The 20,834-nt window shown below is 44.2% G+C and overlaps 1 protein-coding gene across 1 annotated transcript in view; it reads right to left on the reverse strand.

Moving 5' to 3' along the window:
- Positions 1-20,834, reverse strand: part of LOC138453376 (collagen alpha-1(IX) chain-like) — a 254,517-nt gene that overhangs the window by 49,918 nt on the left and 183,765 nt on the right. The window contains exon 24 of the mRNA XM_069606150.1: positions 8,316-8,492. Within this exon, the coding sequence (XP_069462251.1) occupies positions 8,316-8,492 (177 nt within the window). The remainder of the gene's footprint in view (positions 1-8,315; positions 8,493-20,834) is intronic.

Raw genomic sequence — 20,834 nt, forward strand, 5'->3', positions numbered from 1 at the left:
ATATTATCAGTTTGGGGCGATATCCTGGAATGTCCCAATCAAGGAGACATGGCACTCCTGGTGATGCTGGATATTTCGGAATCTTTCAGCACTGTTGATCCTGCTATTCTACTTTATGGTTGACACGACTGTGCATATATTTTGGCTCATGTTTTGAAATAGTTTTGCTCCTTTTCACAAGATAAAACTCGGCAAGAAAAGTGAGTTCTGTATTTGTGCCCATGTTAACATTTCTCTCAGGCCCTGTTTAACATTGTTATCAAGCATGGGCATAGCTATCATTCATCTGCCAACTACATTCAATCTACATATATTTCAATGGCCTGGACTCTAATCTTGGCAATCTTCATAGTCTGGATGAAGTTGAAACCTGGATGCTCAATAATGCCCTGCAATTGAACCCCAGCAAAACAGAGGTCCTTCTTTTGGGCTCTATACATAAATTGTTGACCCTTCCAATATTTGTCCCTCTCCCGCATTGATTATTTTCTACTTTACATTCTTATGACTTATGTCCTCAAAGTAAAACATTTGGTTAGTCATTGCTAACAGGATCTGGATGTAAATGTTCAAATTTACCAACTTCTAAAAACCTCCCTTAATAAGCTCTCAATCCTTCAAAGAGTCGCTCCTTATACCAACTCCCTATTGTAGTTAGCACTCCCCTTAATTCTAGCATTGATTATTGTAATTCGTTATGTTTTACATTGCTGTTTATCGTTTGGAACAACTCCTAAAAGTCCAGTACTCTGCAGTCACTCATATGTCAACTATATTGTTTATTTGCAAAAAAAGAATGATCAATATAGACCATTTCACTCTGCTCTTTTTGATCTGAAGAACAATGCTTACTTGTGATCCACATATCTAAAATGTAAATACAAGGCTGCTTGCAGATTTGCTGTTGCAGCACCAGAACTCTGCAATGCTCTACCTTTACCCATCCAGCAAATGGAAAATGTTCTGCAATTCCGCAAGGCATGGACAACTTGGCTCTTTTGTTAATCTAATCATCCTCCAAGGGTTTCCTGCAACTGGCTGTGGACTGAGCCTTATTACAGTATAGTCTGTACATGGTGCATTACACATTTTATTTCAAATTAATGTAATACAGTGTTGAGAGGGTGGCCCTCGATGGCATAGAGGATCACATCTTGCAAGCTCATCCACCAGAGGTGATACAGAAATGTAGGACACTATCATCAGATGAATCCATGTCACAGGGGATACCCTACTCCTGTCCTGGCCTTTGTCTTCACTTGATATTTATTTCAGTCCATTGTATTCACTTGCTATGACCCAACACTACAACTCCCATTTGCCCAAAGATGTCTTCTGGTGACATGGAGTCATTTGGGAACCCTAGTGATTGCAAGACATGTAGTGGAGTTCAGCTGCTATGGATGAATGAGTGAAGATAGGGCTACATGTTGTGTAGGCAGGGGTACAGTTACAGGGTACATGATGTGATGGAGAGTTACTTACCCAAGAGCCATGTCCATCAAGCTATATTTGTCTCAATGAAATTTGGATGAATGCTTGGATGACCCTGGAATCATGAGTTAACACAGGAAACCAGGCACAGAAGTGTGCGTTGGTGAAGATGGCATTACTTGTCATCTGTATACTAATAGTGTGCTGCTGGTCCTGGTCCCTGTAGTTCTACTGTATTGGAGCAGGGAGCACAGACCAGGGCACCAATGCAATTAGCAAAGCCTGAGATTTGATCATGTTCAGCCTGAATGGCATTGATGGCTTCCTGGGTAGTGGTGAGGGAACTATGTCCATGTGCCTGTTGCAAACGTGCAAGGACCACCTGTGCCAAGTCCCACAGAAAAGGTAGGTTGGAACAGTCCAGGTAACATTTGACAGAGTGTTGAAATGTGCCAGTTGCAGAGAAGGGCAGGACTTCAGGAGTAGTGGCATGGATTTGTGGAGCTTGGTAGCACTTCGTATGTCAAGCCTTATCACCTGCAAAAGGTGTGCAATGCTGCCTGTGTCAAGGTGGCGGACTGTGATCAGTTGCTATCTGGGAAGCTCTACAGTGATGGCCTGACCCTGGATATGTCGTTCTCCTGCCACCTCAATGTTTCCTGTTTCCTCTCCCACTGTATCAGCAGCTGTCTTCTCCCCCCAACATCCCAATGCATTCGTACACATGGTGGTTCAGCACTCTGTTTCCCAGCATGGACCGTTTCTTTGCTTCCCCTCGTGTAGGCCTTTTTCAGTGAGGTGCAGTTGGTGCGATGCACCTGTGGTTCTTTATGGTGTGATAGTGGTCAGGTGGTAGCAACTGACTTCCTGATGGCCTAATGATGCTACATAGACAACAGCACAAATGCAATGCAATGGCGTAAAGCCATTTTTATTTGCTTGGAGGGACTGCATAAGATTAATGTGTGTATTGTGCCTGACTACACGAGTGTTACATCTTCTTTGCAGGCTCTGCTGCCATTCTCCGTCCAGATGTTTCCATGTGTTCTGCCCTTCTGTTATAACCAGCTCTTCTGGGCTGGAGATACGTTTGGAGGGCTTTTCTACGTTCTAGATGAGCTTTGAGGCTTCAAGGGGCAGTGTTTACTGCCACTGGTATTTTAGGGATATCCCTGCACTGGTGGATTTCCGGAGTTGCGTCTCCAGAGTTTACTACGCGTTCCACGCGCATTTCTTTTTCCAGCAATATCAAAGGTGTTTGGGAGCAGACAGTATTGACATGAGGCATGAATAAATAGCACCCATTTTACCATTACTGCTGAGATTGTGTTGAGGCCTAAAGTCTGCTAGAAATGTTCCAGAGAGATTGGGGAACATTACTTCTGAGCTGGGTGCTAAGCTGCGATGGGCTTGCACCATGAATAGAATCATTCATCTTGTTGGGAGAAGGAGGTTAGGGAGAGGAAAAATTGTGTTAACTTTAACAAGGGAAGGGGCAGGGATAATGTTGAGGGGGAACAATCATTTAGTGCAGGGAAAGTACAACTGTTGTTGATGTATTAAACAAAAAAAGAAAGAATGAGAAAGATCGAGAGTCGCTGGTACTTTCGATAATGATTTAACATCAAACTTACACCACAATGTAGAAATTAAATTCCTTGCACTGGGATAGTGTAATTTAATAATATATGGGAGATGTTTCAATTGACAGAAATTGAAATGGTGGCCGTTTTCAGCTGTATTCATTTTCGAACTATGTTCTATGGCCAAAGTTGAAATCTGTCCAAGCAAAGTGCCCATTTTAATAAGCTCCTAGCCAACACATGCAATGTCCTAATACGATACATACACTTCAGAGAGAACATAGCGCACCGGCTTTACAGTGCAGAGGGCTCAGAAGGGAACAATATTGCCATTCTTCATTGACTTTCAAAATTATTTCTGCTTAATATGAGACACAGGGCTGTTTCTACAATTTGTAGCAATTCTATTAGTGGAAAAACATTCAATGTGGTCAGGAGTATGTCCTCCCAAACAGAACGGGGCATAAAAAGAAACAACATGAGGACAGACTCCTTCCAAAAAGAACAAGGGATAAGGTAAGGATTTCCCTTGAATTCAATTCTTTCAACATGTACATGAATGACGTGTCAATCTCCTTAGACAAGTCACTACCACCCAGACTGATGCTGGAGGGCACACAGCTTTGTTGCCAACCATGTACTGATGATCTAGTTCTTTTGTCACTGATAGAACAAGGCCTCCACCAAAGCTGCCCATTGTCAAACATAACTGTGAATTTAGGGTGGCTGTATATCCACAAAGCCAAGATCAAAGTGATGATCTTCTAGATAAAACCAAAACAAGAACCAACCAATACTAACTAGTTAAACTTAGACTGGGGCACAATTGAGTGCACATCCAAAGCATCTACCTCGGAATAATATTCAAAGCCTCCATAAGTTTAAAAAAGCTATGAAATACCTGCAATTAGCATCCTCAGGCGGTGTGTCCACCAATTAGGTTGCTCAAAACCTGGGTTGTATCTAACGATCCAAGCCCGGGTTCTGAGCAACCCGATCACCGGAGGAACCCGCAGGCCATCTTCCTTCCCTCTCGCCACTGTCCCCCTCTCCAGTCTTTCTGACTCTGTTCCACACCTCTCCCACTTACCTGTAGTGGGGGCTCTGCAACGGGCCCAACTTCCAGTTCCATGGGGGCCATCTTAGATGAGGAATGGATACCTTTGAATGCATCAACAGGTCACACAATCGCTGCAACCCATTGATGGATATGAATGTATTGCTGTTGGCAACTGGAGGGTTAGCATCGGCCTGCTAGTAGCAATGAGCACCCTTTCGGGAAGCTTCAAAGTCTGGTGCCAGAGCTCGGTTTTAAGGCACTCGCTTCACTCGGGCCTATAACTTGGGCCCCAGCATGTTACCAGCTGGTGAAGCCATGTGAACGTGTGCTTATTGCCATATTAGCTGCCAAGGAGAAGGCACCAGCCAATCAGAGGCAGAGTAACGCAAGCTGAATCTCATTGTGTATAAGCCTGCATTCCATCCTGTTGCCAGAATGTTTCTGCCCGAGCACATTCAAATCCACCATGTCTGCTTGACCCAGTGCCCCTGCTAACCTCCCACACACACATCATATCCCCACACTCTCACTTACCTGCTCTGCCAGCATCCACTCCCAGTTCATCTTTATGCATCGCCTCTCGTTCTGCCTCCCGCATCATAGACATAGAAGTCAGGCTCCATTGGATCCCATCTTCCATTTCTATAACAGGTTCCTCTGCCACCCACACTCAAACCCTGGGTCCACTTTTTTAAAACACTATTAGCACCTCAGCGATCAGCGATTAGTGCTAATACCAATAATACCTGCAGTGCTGCGCTGGATCGGATGGTAGCGACACTGCGGGCACAACATCAGGTTCTCACTTCATTCAAGCCTGTAACTTAAGCAATGGGCCATTATCGGCCAATCAAGCCCACCACTGTGGGTATACTCGCTTAAGAAAATTCCAAGCAAGCATTATATGCTATCCAATCCTAGCTCCATTGTGTGAATACGTGGTGAAACTCTGGATTAAGTTATATGACTGTGTAATGAAGCCTAAACTGTGATGTAGAAGTGAGGTCTGGGTCTGTAATACACCAAAGACTAAACAAAACGGGACAGCAGCCCAACTAAATGTTAACACCTGCTCTTCTGCTAACTCCCAACAATGCTTACTGAGCAGAAGTAGGGTGTGATCTGACCTATTACTAGCCACCATAAAGATACGAACAGCAAAGTGCAAGATACGTCTAAATGTAATTAGTACCCGGCGCACCAAACTTACCTTCGTATCCACGCACTGATTACTGCTTTTTCGACCCTTACCTGCCGGTAATCCCTCTCACGTCAAAGCGTATCCCTCGTGCTGGTGAACTGCATATTGCATTCTCCCATTTTGCCGCCATGGAAAGGGAGAAAGGACTACACATAGTCCCTTCTCCCTGTTCAGGCCTGTAACTATGGGCACCGTGGGCATTACCTGATGCGGTAATGGCCCCCCATCCCTGCCCCCTGCTTGGGGCTTATTGCCTAAGCAACAATGGATCCTTCCAGACCAAAGCACTCAACACCCATCTGCAAAAGCAACAAACACAGAAGATGCTACACACATTCAGGAATCAGAAACTTTGTCCGCCGAGAACCCCAGAGAAATGAAAGGAACTTGAAAACATTCAAAGTAGACGAACTCACAGAAGATGTGAAACAGAGCTACATCACCGACTGTGAATCCCAGACTCAGACATAAACAAAATGAAATGCTACAAGCTGATAAACAGAAAATACACAAAGATTATTACATTTTTTGTACAAAAAACCTAAAGCAAGTTGCCAAATACAAGTTCAGTACAGATTCGAAATTCAGGGCATTCGAGTAGTAAGGCTTAGAAAGCAGAGCAAGGTCGGAAAATGTCAACAACGTGACCTGTTACACTGCCCCAAATACAAGAAGACAAGGACACTACCGCGAATGGTTCTCCAGAACGATCGATGCATTCACAAATCTTAAAGATGAGCAAAATATCTAAATCTTGTTCAGAGAAAACCCAGAAACAGTCGAAAAAGCAGGAAAATATCTGGAAACTTGCAATACCATAAGAAACTCAAGACCCCACCATATTTGCAGCTAATCTGCAAGCGTTGGCAATACAAAGCATTCATGAATTTCATTCAATTGAATTAGCAGCAGGAAAACATCAGTTTCATGAACAAACCCTTTGTAGTCATCAATTCAAAGGGCGTTCCTGCATCATTGGCTCAGCATTTTACAAGTGCATGCGCCACACTGGGACATCTTGCTATTGACACTCTCTGCAGTGGGCGAGGCAGCTGAGGGGAACTGTGTGCACACTGACCACATTAGTGTGACCTACAAAGGCAGAGTGGGGGGGGGGGGTCACAGAGATTATGACCATTACTCACATTCTTTTCAGATCTGTGCAAGACGTGCATTGCACTTTGCCAACAGTAGGATCTATTAGCAGGCACTCTTACATTTGCACAAGACAGCTCTTGCAATTGGCTTATGCCGCCACCTACAAAATCCCCATGTGCCTATGACTCGCTTGGCGCACTCCCCTGCCATAAAAATGTAAATGTGTTTAAGAATACTTTGGTCCTTGTTCTCCACCAGCTACACAATTCAGGTGTACTTTAAACCTCTTTGGCATGCACTCATTGATGAAAGGTCTCAGCAGTTACCTGGGGGTTGTGCTTAGTACAGTGCATCCATGCACTCTAGCACGCTGAGGACACTGTAAACTGCGTTGTTCTTTCATATCTCCCAGGCTATTCTGCTAATTTACAGGCCACACCATATGGGTTCACAAATCCTTGTCAGTCTGGTGGATCCAGAGAGTTATACCTCATAGTCTGAGCATATTATCATAGTGTTATTTAGAAAACATGTTCATTTGGATTCTCGTCATTTGCAGATCCAGTGGGCCTGTGCTTTCTTGATGTAAGAGGCTGAGTATGAGTATGGTCATAACAGGCAAAGAGGCGCTATCTCCAATGCTGACTGCTTTTACTACCTGCTATATTATGACCCATTAGGTATTTATGGCATGTGGCGTTACTTAGGAATACAACTGTGGTAAATAGAACAAGACGAGGTGAAATATCCCATAAAAATCCTAAAATGTTTATCTCCACACAAAAGGTAGGTGGTACAAATTACAAAATTCTCTAGATAATGAAAAAGTGCTTGTCCTATATGGAAGGGATCCATTATCACATCCCTTCGCTTAAGGAAAATCAAATCTGCCAGAGAACCCCAAAGGGATTAAATAAATTAGCACCTCTAATGCCCCCATCTCACCGACTTTACAATGCAATGCAGAGAAGGGTAGGTGTTACCCTTCTCTGCATTGAGTAGCAATGATCATTGGCTGTATTATTCAGTGATGTACACAATCCATTTCTATCCTAAAAGGAGGGATGGAAATGGATATATCTTTCTTTAAAAATACTTCCTACATATTTTCGGACATACTGCTTGCGGTTTGTCAGAAAACCCACATGTGTTGCTGCCTGGAGGGCGTGACAGTTATAGTATAGTGAGACCCTGATGTTAACGCATCGTTACAACCTGTGGTATGACAGATGCACGACAGCTCGCCCCAATAAGAGGATCAGTTTGGGATTTCAATTTTTCATCTGGATGCACAAATCCTGGATGATGAAAAATAGATCTTAGATTGTCTAACCCTACTGTTTACAGGATAAATCACAAACTGCTGAACTGATGCATAGAATTCCCAAAAAAAGAGCAGACGGTGGCTTGCATTGAAAATTGTGCAGATTATGACGCCAGGTTATCAAATTTGGGTAATCTGAGGTTATCCGCAATATTATGACGTTGACACCCTCCCGGCGATAAGGCACGCTGATGTTTTGATTTTGATTTCCTATAATGAAAAGGAGTGCTATCACTTCATTACAAAAGCAAAACTTTTAAATGATCTGGGATGGGTTTATGATGTTTAGCCCAAACCTTGGGCGAAGTTAAACATTGCAGAATGTGTTTATGGCGCGTTTTTCCTCATAATCATGGTCCATTTACTGGGAGTATTCATGTTATATCTCCTAAATGCTGATGTCTCTTTCTTGTTGAAGACCAGTTAAGGGGGTATTGGCTTTCTACAGGAGAAGCCACAGCTGGCCTTGTGTTGAACTGTGTTTTACAGATGTTTGTGATGGTATAACAGACTCTCACATGTAGTGCGCAAACATCGCTCTGTTTCCCGCTCTATCTCTTCTGCCTATACCTTATTTTCTATGAAATTGTCCTTCAACCCACAATATTTACTTACAGTTTCTCCAGCTGGTCCAGGAGAGCCGACTGGTCCAGGGGGCCCCATAGGCACATCTCCATACAGTGGGCAGGCACTTGCACAACTCCTCCTTACAGAATGTGCGTAAGTTGACATTTGTTCCAGAAAAACCCTTTTGCACACTTCGATCACCCGGGAGGCTGGAAATGAAAATCCCTATTGGTAGAAAATGTCAGAATTATAAAACCATTAGGACACTCTGTACACATCCCATTACAGACATTTAATATATATTTCACTTAGATCTCAATAAATGTCTGTAATTGTGCTTCTATTATAAAAGTATTTTTTTTTGTATAACTTGACGAAGTTCCTTATGTAATTGTTCTTATGTAACTGATTCAAGTTTGCAATACATTTCTGGTTAACAATGTCTAGATCGATTAACTAAGAGAATGTCTAAGCAAAACCCACATATTTACACACAACAAACACCCCAAGTTAACTTCAACTCATTGTTTTTTTGGGTATTCAAATTTGAACAAATACATTATATCCTGAATATGTATTCCAGCTTGGCAATAATACCTAACGAGTCTCATTTATCAGGAGCAAAATGTCACTTCAAGGCAAGGTGTTTTTTATTCAATCTGTGCTTATTATTTTAAAAGTTGTATTTATTAGAAATGTTGTAAGGCGTCCTGTTGACTTGTAGGAGTCGGTTCGGGCAAATAGAAATGCTAATAAAATGAATGTAGTTAAAAAATTCATTGTTCAACTACAACCGTCTAATGACAATGTAGTTTTAAATGCCAGAAAAGCCCACAAAGAAAAAGATGACAGTGTTGTCAGAACCAATTGCACAAGCAATATGTTTGTGAATCACTTTAGACGTAAAGCCTTGAGCACAGATTGAGGAACGCGTATGCCATGGTCTGCCTTCTTTCTAAATGGCATTGGTACTTCCAGCATGAGTTCATTTTCTCATACCATATATCTTACAAGTGCACTACCTAGTCCGGCTTATTGGGATGTGTGTGCAGACAGCAGATATGCTAACTGGGACACACAGATATGAGCTGCTCCACTGCCACAGGTTCAGATGTGTGCAACAACTGAGGGAAGCGAGGCATGGGGTTCCATCCATTCACATATTTTGGAAGCCTGCCAATCACGTGAGGCCGCCATATTAAACCTCACCAACGTCTGACTAGACAGACCCCCTAGAATTCCTGACAGACATTTATTTTCGTCTCATATCTGAGCAGAACTGGGAAATCTTGGGCTCACAGAGGAATCCATTTGATAAACAAATAATGTCGTGGGTGGAAGGTTTAGAATTAATCTTAACAAATGGCACTGCTCTGGGAAAGATTTCACAACAATGTTTGTTAGCCCATCTGTTCCAATGCAGAAGGCTACCAGCCTTAGGAAAATCCGTCTTGTACTGCCACCAGTAGGAGCAGTCCTGCCTGAACCCTTTGCCACAACCCCTTTTCACTAAAACAGAAGGGAAAGTGGGCACCAGCACAGCTCGAAACAGCTGGATCCATGCACATGCTTGCACGCTGTATCCTCAGTGAGCAATTTGGGCTGGATGGTACACATCTGGATCAGTTAATCCAAGTGATGCTTGGCCTCCGTAACCTAATGAGTTTCATCACAAGATGTTCGTACTTGGTGCTGTTATCAACAGCAGTCTTGTTATCCAGCCACTAAATGTGTTTTTTGGATTTGTTGGCGATTCTCCTGACCCATTCCAATCAATTGGTGAAATCGTAAAGGATTTGCTTCTTCGGCACTTCCACTGCCTACTTCAGATCCAAAATCCTATCTGCAGACTGGCTCTAAAGCTCCAAGAAACACTTGGAGTCTGGGAAATGTCGGCAATATACCAGCGATCCATTTCTAAATCCACCTTCTATTTTACTGGTGGTGAACCCAATGCTGACCTTTATCCCCAGATCCAGACTCCTGAGAGGTGGCAAAAAAGCAGAAGCTCCATCGTTTTCTGGAGAAGGGGCTAAAGGCTGCTCTGGGACCTCCAGGTGGAGAATACAGAAACCTGCTGCTGCTCCATAAGGTGGAAGGTTCCAGCATCAAGGTGGGACTAAAGTCTACTCCAGCTCAGAGCCACTCAATGACATAATTATGTTTTACTTGACAAACCACTGCTTCCTCGTCATGCTCACCAGTGCCATAAATGCTTGAGCAGGTAGTCAATATGTAGACAAGGGTTGCGCCAGGGAAAATTTGTTTTCTTCAAGTTAAAGGTCTCGGCCCCTGTAGGGTGTGTGAGTGTTCCCCTGTAGGGTGTGTGAGTGTAGGAGGAACAATTCCTGTATATTCAGAAACAAAAAGTACTGACCAGATATGACATACATTTTTCTATTTCTGTAATTATTCACAGAAACATTTTGTGCTTTTGTCACCTTATCAATTTTCAAATATGAAAATATGACTACTTTACATAAAGAAATGTCCTCATAGATCAGGAGGGGCATTATATATAATAAAGCAGCCCTATAGTTAAGGTGAGTCGAACAACTTGGACATGAAACATTGACTTGAAGCCTTTTTGCGATGCCAGAGATAGCCAAGGGTATCAGAAAATGAAATACAGGGGAAAAAGCCATTTGCCGGTCAAAAAACATGCAAATGCCATCAGTCTACAGGATGGGGGAGGTAAGAGGACACCAAGTGAAATTTGGGAGTTGGAGTGGGTCTAGGGACTGAGTTTGTAATACAAAGCTGTTCTGTAGCCTCCGCTATGGACAGAATAGCTGCGAATAGATGACATTTGAAAGAAAACTGCATCACGGAAACAGTGTGTGTTGTGGGGAGAATGGGGGGATGGGTCAGGGCAAGGGGGTGAGAAGGCCATCATGGGTGTTTGGGGAGGGGGCACAATGGAGGGGGACACTTGCAGAGGCCCTCGGGGGCATTTTTATTTTCTGACATTTATCCGATATTCACGGCTATAATAAGACTACAGATAGGCGGGGGGAATCTGTAGTTCTGTAGGCATGGCTATAGAAAAAATAAATGATATGTTTACAGCTACAGGGATGTCGGGTGGAAAATCACTTCAGTCATGGCCATTAACACAATAGGCATCTGGGTTTCCCATCCATGCAGTAACTGGACAGACCCTGCTTTTCTTCAAAGCGAGGAAGGGGCCAGCCCTCTCAGGCCATTTAGCCTAATAAATTAGCCCTGTTACAAGACTACTTAGAGGAACAAGGCCCGAGGGAGCCAGCCCCTTCCTGACATTGAAGCTAAGCAGGTCACTTCCCGTTACTGCATGGACGGGTACCAGTCCACAATCCTAAATGCTGTGTGTTTCAAAACACAGGCCTCTTCATTATTTATTTTACCATGCTACTGTCAGTCCTTGAAAGTATTGAACTCAGAAACCCTTTTTGTTGCCTTTTGCTGAATTGCATACTGGTATTTGTAGTCTCCCTGTCAAGATGGGGGGGAATAATGACACCATTTTACAGTTTTCTATAAGGATTTATATATTTGGTTCACACTATGGTTTTGTGTACTTTTCAAGTTATCTTTATAAAGCAGAGTATTGTTGAAAGCCAGACATGGGGGTGAGGAGGGGAAATGATGAGAGGGCAAGTAAGTCATGAGTATTTTCCCATGATGTGGCAAGAGAGTTTGCAATCCTGGACACTGGTGCAGTTATTTGCCCCTGATTGTGTCTGCTTTTCAAAGCACAAGCAAAGGACACTTATGAGTGGAGAGCGTAACTTTTTTTCAGAGGGCGGATGCAACCACTTGGTTTTTTTTAGGTTGGCAAGCTTGCTCAAATATTTGGCTACCATGAATTTACTCAGGTTGTCATGTTCCCAGTGCAGATGCTTACCCACAAGCACTTGTTTCGTATTGGGTTTTTGATTTCCAGTGAATATTTCCTGACAGATTGTTGGGCTGATCTGTGATGTCATCTTTGTGGTTTCAGGTGGATTTTGCTGTATTAAAGGGGTTTCGTTGAGTTAAGTTCTCACCTTAATGTCCATCCAACTAGAGTTTTTTCCTATAATATATATATGTTTTAAATATTTTCATGAAGGCAAGAAGATGGAGGACTTCCTCTGGTCACAAAAGCAGGAGGTAGGAATAGTGACCCTGGGCACGAAGGCAAGTAGATAGAACACTTGCTAGAATACCAGACAAACAAATAGGGTGAAAGGGGGAAGCACAGAGACAAGCAGCCAGGTGTAGGAGGTGCAAATAGATCAAACAAAAAGCTGGAGAGCAAACTAAGCAATGGAAAAGAACAGTAAATACATATGTCAGTATCTCAGGCACTGGGGTAGATCAAGGCACATCCTACTTTTGCTGCCAGGTCTCTTATCTGATGTGCATGGTGAAAGTAAGACCATGCCTTGTGCTTTTTCTTTCCATGGGAATATACTACTACTGTTGTATTGAGAATGCATGAAATTCCATGCAGGTTGCCCAGTGTGCATTCAGCCTTTGTCATGAAATCGCACCCCCACCCCCTTTGGACCTCCTGGTCCCTTCGACAACGTGCCCCAATGACCCCAACACCCTCTCAACATGGCGGACGCAGCTCCTTGGTGCACGGTGCAGTTTTCAGCGCACCTAGATAAGCGCCACGCCCCTGCGGGTCTGCACGTGTCAATGCGCTCACAATCCTGTGTTCGAGTTCCTCCCTCCCTCCTCGAGATTCCCCCACCTGAATTGTGCCTTCCTGGACTTAGGCTACTGTGTCTTCCATGGCCCCCTTCCAGGATAGCTCTCGCGGTGCCCTCGAACTACCTACCGCTTGCCCAGGACTTTCGGAGCTTAGCTCACAACTGCTACTGCCGTGGGTTCCCTTCCAGGGCCGCTTCCGCGGTTGAATCGGGCCGGCTTACCGCTTACCCAGGATTCCGGAGCTTCCGGGTCTTGCTTGCAACGGCGGCCGCCGCACTGCGGCTTCCCATCCAGGACTGATCCAGCGGTTGCCCTCGGACTACCTCACTGCCTACCCAGAATTACTGAGGCATTCGGAACTTACTTGCAACGGCGGTTGCCGCGCAGTGGCTCTCCCCTCCAGGACTGTTCTCGTGGTTGCCCTTGGACCACCAACCACTTACCCAGGATTTCTTCTGAGGTTCCAGACCTCACTGCTGCTACGTTCCACAACTCTCCATCCAGGACTGACCTCGCAGTTGCCAGTGGACTATCACTCTCAAAGGCTGAACCTCAGGTTACCTGCCACAGACAGCGTGGAGTCTGCTGAAGCCCGTCCTTATCTTCAGGACACCCGCAGCTCTAGGAAAAGCGGGCAGACAACAAGAACGAAGCCAACCAAGCCTAAACAGGTGAGCCCCCAACTCAGACGTGACAGCCTTGGACGCCACACACCGATACACAAACAGATCATATCTGGTTTTGTGATCTATAGAGCTCACTCTCTGAGGCAACAATAGTATGGCTTTATAAGCAACATTCTAACCCAACACCCTATCTTGCATGTAGAAGATCTGGCTTTTTGGACTTGGTAGGGATAATTTCAGGGTGCAGTAGGCTGTACAGCACTGGAATACATACACAGCCGCTAAGAAGTGGAGCTCAATAAGACAGCTCTGCAACAAGACTTTGCAAGGGGAAAAAAGAGAAATAGGGTCTCTCAGGACCGCAATCAATACTTGTGGTCCTGGTGAGACGTCAGGTGAAGGTTCATCAGTGAAAAGCTTGATTAGCCAGGTTAAGTGAAACTGGCGCATGCCAAAAGGTCAGGATGAAACTTTCAGTGTTAATTGGGAAACAGAGTTGACAGGTTGGTTCTACATGTTTTGAAAGACTTTCTTTTGAAAGTCTGCAGTATTGTAATGTATTTTAGCTGAACATAGGAAAATGCATTCAGGCGATTGGAGCATTTTGTAGAAATGTAAAAAACAAAGACATCATGTCGGTAAAATGTTGCATTCACACACTCTGGGCTTCAGCAAGATTATCAATTGGTATGGTACATGGAAAGAAAACTATAAACATCGGTTCTGGGCTGCTATCCAGTATCTGTTTTTATTTACGTAAATAGTCACTGATGTTCCAGTACATTATAAACAATGTTCTGATGGACTGCAATGGACTACATGTTACCGAACGTAGCTTGACATGGCTCCCAGGAAAGGACGGATGAGACTGGATATAGATGTGACTGGAGAATATTGTTGATAAAGGTGACTGCAGAATATGTAAACTATGTTTTCGAGAAGCATGGCTGATAAATAGTTTAGGGTAATATGTAAAACAAACAAACTAATAGTGATATAAAGGGAAGATCTGGGATGGATGAGCAGAGCTGTTTGGAAATGCCACTGGATGCTGTTGGAGTGAGGCAGAGCTGAGGACTAAGCTAGCTGGGAAACATTCTCCATTCTGGATTGTAGAGGGAAAGGGGGGACATTGCTCCTCTCTTTCTGACCTGGGATTGTTGCAGCTTTTTCAGCACTAAAATTGATTTTTGACAATAGAGGCTCAAACACCTTCTCCTTTGGACTTTTTGAGATAACTGCCCTTTTTAGCATACTGTGTATGGAAGCATCCACCCCTTAACTATAGTTTAAACCAAATGAAGCTTCTTATTCAGATGTTGCTTATGTTTGAATCATGATGTACCCAATTGAGACCAAATCTCTTGTAAGGCTTTGTTATGTCTATTAAAGGACATGGTAGCCTTTTTGGTGGTTTTTGACATTGGCTTTGATATTTTGTAGATTTTGGGGATTTTGTTCATGATATTATGGCTGTGCAACTCAATCCTTCCTCCAGTTTCAGGATGTGAGTCCTCTGGTCTCGGCTATCAAAGAGGGCCAGTGTTAGTATGCGAGATGGTTTACCTGTTTCTAATATCACACTGAGAAAGAGGAGAGGTATTGAAAAGGCAGTTCAATTAATGAGGTATTTTAGTGTCAATTGAAGAGCATAAGATTGACTTTGAGAAGCTATTGTGGTTTTTGTAGGCTGTCTCATTTTTAACTAGACATATTAGGTAGAAAAAGATAAAACTGTTTTCATTGATAACCTTTTTCATATTGAGTTTGTTATGTGTAGTCACAATAGTTCAAATGTTTTTCTATCACTCATTTCTATTAATAAACAGAAATGCACTTTGCAGGAGAATGTGAGACCATTAACTGTGTGTTCTTTATTGTGAATCAATTCACCTTCACATATGTTCATGAATTGAGAGTGGGGCTTCTATTTGAATAGCAGTATATTGTCTTACAGTGCATTTTGATAAGGAATGGGTTGGTGGCAGTGTGAAGAATCAACTTCCAGGGCACCAGTGGTTCAGGGATCAATATTGGCTTCTAAACCATCAATCAGCCCCACACCTCTAGTACACCAGAAGCGATCCGAACAGATTGGAAGCACAAGTCAATTATAAACCTCCTTGTCCAATTTTGTTAACGTGGGCAGAATGGCAGTCTTATCTCCACAAGTTTGTGGATCACTGGTTAGTTGCAACACAGCATAAATACAATTATTACCCAATGATAAAAGGCACTGTACAGTCAAGGGTGCATCCAAATATCTACTTGAATATTATCACAACAGACAGTTCTAGCACACTCAAAAATACAACCCACCCTGTGAAGGAATACAGAGGACAGACAGTTTCAAGAAGGACAGGGGATGCACTACATATAATGACAGGAGGGTATTCGGTAAAGTAATTAATCACAATGTTCAAGGATACTTGGTCTCAGCACAAAAGGAGCAATTGGTCATAAAATGTTACTAGGGGCCTTTGGAGAAGGACCAGGAGGACAGAACCACATGTACCTTGTGCTTGTAGAGGTTCTTGGTGCTCGACAGCATCAAGTCGGTTTCAGGGCACTTTGCAGCTTCTGCAACAGAGCTCAAGATGGGAGACAGCTGAGAGTATCAGGCGGCAGGCAGTTTGGTGAGCGAGGGTGGACGGATGGCTGCAGACTGGCCTACACAGCGGCTCGGCATCAGGAATCATTGTCTCCGTGCTGGTTGGCGTGCTGAAGCACTGGTCGCGGTGTCTCGGATGGCGTGAGTGACTGCGGCATGACAACAGTCAGGGGTGCAGTCGGTTACCGGTCATGGGGCTCGACTGCCTTAAAAATGTCCTTAAGTTGGATGCTGGTTGATGCTTGTCAGTGCATTCCTCCTAGCTTCTTCACTGGGCTCAGTCGTCCTTTAAAGCGGATGGCCCAAAGCTGAAGAGAGTGTTCCAGGCAATAACCTTGTCCTTCTTTCGGTTCAGAGACTCTCTGGCTCTTCCCACCTAGGAAGCTTGCTTGCAGAGCATAGCAGGGCACGCTATGTGCTTGCTGGGTACTGGTCCTGGAGCTGCTAGCGGGTCATCTGGATTCAGTATCTCCCTCTGTTCACTGGGAGATATTTAGTGGAGGGATCTTACTTCCCTGTTGGAAACCCTGGCCTTCCTTCACTGGTGGAAGATGTAAGGCAGGCTGTACCTTCAGTCAGGGTGCACTATCAGTCCTTCTTATCACTCCTTGCAAAGTCTTCAGATGATCTACCAAAAGAGGGGCTCAACCCTCTTTTAAAGCCAAATGGGCCTAGTGATTGGTACAAGTCTACCTTAATGAACCAATCCTGGGTCCCCATCAACAATATTTTGTTATGCGTGAGGTCATATCCAGAGTGCTTTACAAAAGGAAAGGTAGAGGGGTGACAACATGTACTACTAAGTCCCACCCCTCTTCCTGTCTGTTGTGGATCAAAGTGTCTCTCTCTGGTTAATTGAGCTCTCTGTGGCTCCTGATAAAAACGCAGTTCTCCCTTGAAGTTATGGCGAGAAGAGACCTTCTGTCTCCATCAAATCACATACTCGTACCTTCCTGAATTGGGTCCCCCTGCGGGGATGACCACTGTAAACAGATGTCCCAGACATGACATTCACTGGCCTTCATACTAAGCAGCGGCAGCTGACTTCGAGTTGACACAGGTGCATATCAAAAGGGTGTTGGTGTTGGATTTCCTGTCCCCTTAGTCAGTTCTGCGACCGGTCTGCTTAAATTAACTCTCATCAGTATGGGCTGTCACCAGCAGGCAGACTAAGGATAGGGTGGAGCCTTTGATATTTAATTAGGCTGGCCATGGCAGGAGGATGGTGTTGCCCTCCTCCTCTTGCTGCTTTCATGTACTCCTGCCTGTCACATTCCAACTGAACATGACAGGAGGACTGGCCTGTAGGCTGTGTCCACAGAGAGTGCACGTGACTATGTGTTTTTCTGTGCCGTGAGCATAGGAAAATGTGTGCAGATTATCCCCACACATTTTCTGAGGTTTATCTCCCATCATTCAATTTCTTAAAAAAATATTTTTAAAAACCCAGGCAAGTGCACACCCGCCGTGCAGATGGTTGAATTCCTCACAGGGAGGATTAACAGTAAACCCGCTATACATCACATGTCATTAAAACAGTCCTGTGTGATTACAGGCTGCTATTTCACTGAAGGTGTTATTGTCTACTCTCTCTTTGATGCACAGTGACAGGTATATGCGTTTTGCTGCCTCTTTTCCTACCACAACCCCAACTGTGGGGTCTAGCACACTCCCTTTGGGGTGGAGGAAAGGCTCTGGTTGTAGAGGTGATAAGAATCATGTCAGTATGGTTGTGCACTTTTGGACAACCTGAATTCAACCAATGTTTTTTGTTATTGGGGTCCCTCATGCCGCTATATCTAATCACCCCCCTACTCCCCTACACTGACATACAATATACATGATATCATATCATATGATATTTTATTTGTATTGCGCTCATACACACATGTTTCAGAGTGCAAGGAGGCAAGGGAGGGGCACAAGGGAGGACAAAACAATGATCTTACTAGGCCCAGTGACATTGAGAAGGCGCAAGTGCAGGGGAGAAGGAAGGGGGAAAGGTCAAGGGAGAGGGGAGAGGTGAAAAGTGCTGAGCAAGGGATAAAAACAACAACTGGTAGTGCAGCCAGCAGGGTGGCATGTGCTAGGTTTAAAGCGCAGACATGGGGTGTCTGATAAGTGCAGGTAAGGGGACTGTAGGGTTACAGATCAAGGCTGAAATGCAGGGGTTGCCAGGAGGCACTGTGGGTTTGTGGATGTGTGGACAGTGACCTGGGCCTGAAATTAGAGGGTAGCCAGATGCACAGAGCCAAAGCGGACAGATCAGCAGGGGAGAGGAAGAGCAAAAGCAGAAGCAAAGAGGAAGGTCTTGAGGTGCTTCCGGAAGATGGTTCTCCTCACATTTTGGCAGGGAGGCTGCTCCAGAGGGAGGCCCCAGCCGAGGAAAGAGCTCTACCCCCGACACGTTGCTTGGAGAAGCGACTAACCCCGAGGGAGTTGGAGGTGGAGGAGCAAAGAGCTTGAGTGGGAGGGTATTTACAGAGAGAAAGTTGGAGGTATTTTGGACTCAGGTCCCAGAAAGCCTTGTGGACAATGCGGAGGGTCTTGAATTTAACCCTTGCGGCCGCTGGGAGCCAATGAAGAGATTTCAGGGCTGGAGAGATACGATCTCAGGGCTTAAGGCCCAGTACAAGTCTCGCAGTCCTGTTCTGGATGAGTTACAGGGGGCAGAGAGCAGAATCAGGCAGGTTTAGAAAGAGGCTGTTGCAGTAGTCAAGCCTAGATAGAATCAGAGTTCTAGAGATAGTAAGCTTCTGGGGGAAGGAGAGGAAAGGAAGAATACCTCTGAGGAGGTGCAATTGATAGTTTGACTTCTTAGAAACGTTAGAGATGTGAGGAGAGAAGAAGGGTGTGGAGTCGAATATGACCCCGAGGTTCTTAGCCTCACAAGTGGGAGCAGAAAGAGGGCCAAGGGAGGTCAGTCAGAGAGTGACAGGGAAGGAGGGCATAGGTGTACCGATGAGGAGAATCTCTGTCTTACTGGCATTAAGGCAGAGATAATTGGCGGAACACCACTCCTGGATAGCAGACAGACAGTCAGAAAAAGAGAAGAGGTGGCAGAAGGGAGCCTGAAAATTAGCTGAGTGTCATCCGCATAGCACTGAAAATTGGAGCAGACAGCGGCAATGCGGTGGGCGAGGGTCGCCTGATATTGGTGGAAAGTATACATATGCAAATATATGTATATGTAAGTGGTCGATTTGATCAAACGTTCATGACCAAATTCTAGAATTTCAAAAGTAAGTCTTGTAAAACATGAGATACCTCAATTTCAGGTGGTTAGCTTAAAGAAAAATGAATCATATCATGTATGTTATGTACCGTATTTATAATGTGCAAACACATTTCCCTAATGGGTATCAAAGAGGTGAAAGAAAGTTGACCCAGTAGTCGTAATATATAACATAATTTGTTATGACTATATAATATTGGGTTGGAGACAGAGATCTTGTAGATCAGGCTAAATTGCTTTCACATATGAAAGGGAAGGTTTGGGCGTCTTATGTTTGGCACTGTTTGACAAATCTGAATGAAATTTTCCAAACAAAAATACAAAACCAAATTTGGATATTTTGAGAAACTTTCATTACCATTTCATCTAGGGTGAGGGGGGCAAACCTGCAGAGGTGTAAAAAAATTCTTTAATTCTCCATTCCTAACATGGACAATATTTCTGTTGCGTGGACAGCCCGAACTGGCGGGCAGATTTGAGTCCAATTTTTACAAGTTGTGATAATCCAGAAAGTGTACTTTCACATATTTGGTGCAGTAGTTTGTTTTAAATATGTAAAACACTGACCAAATTGAATGAGTGACATTTTGTTTCTGTTTCCAGTGTTACTTCCTGTTCTTTGTGTTTGCAAATTATTTTATGACATGGATTGTCTAGTTGGGAAAGGAATAATTTGGTTGGTCGGTGGCACGCAAATGTTTTCAAAAAGCAATAATTGTGGTTCGCAGACATTTTTTGGGTTGGATGGTGAGTTTTGCAGAAGAATCAGCATGCTTTTGCAATTCCTGGGGCATATTGCACTCCCCTGCGACTCCCCTCAGTATGCCTAATTTTGTAGCGATCAAAGAGGAGGGTAATATGTTGCAAAAACAGTTTTTAAAGTTCTAATTTTACAACAAAATGTCCAGATGAGAGTTGTGTCTCAGACACATAGGATAGGTGAGGGGGTCAGTGAGAAGTTCAAAATGCCCATTAAAGCACAGAAAAAGGAAACCGCTGTTTATTGTCAGGTACTCAACCCAGAACTCAGGTCCCTAATCTTCTGTGAGCATAAAAGGGGAATTTTGTAGGCACCTTGGCTGCCTCTGATTTTATGCAAGGTGTGAGGGGCTGGGACATGGTCAAAGACCAATCCCCATGCAAATCAGCCACTGACAATGGCCGCAGTCCATTTCCAGTGGCCGACAGACCCACAATTGTGGTGCAGTGGAAATTGGGCCTTACAGCTGTACAATCCCAGTGGCCAATTCGGTTGACACATGAGGGAGCTGGGAATACCTAGGAGAAAGTGGCCAATAATCATTGTGGCCACAGCCAGTGGCTCAAGGAACCCTAAATGGGTAAAAGAGGCCAATGGGTCTGACCACAGGATTGTCAGGGCCTGTGGCTTATCCAAAGGTCAAACCCATGAA

Source organism: Ambystoma mexicanum, chromosome 4p, assembly GCF_040938575.1.
Source record: "Ambystoma mexicanum isolate Mex_15411 chromosome 4p, UKY_AmexF1_1, whole genome shotgun sequence".
Lineage (NCBI taxonomy): Eukaryota > Metazoa > Chordata > Amphibia > Caudata > Ambystomatidae > Ambystoma > Ambystoma mexicanum.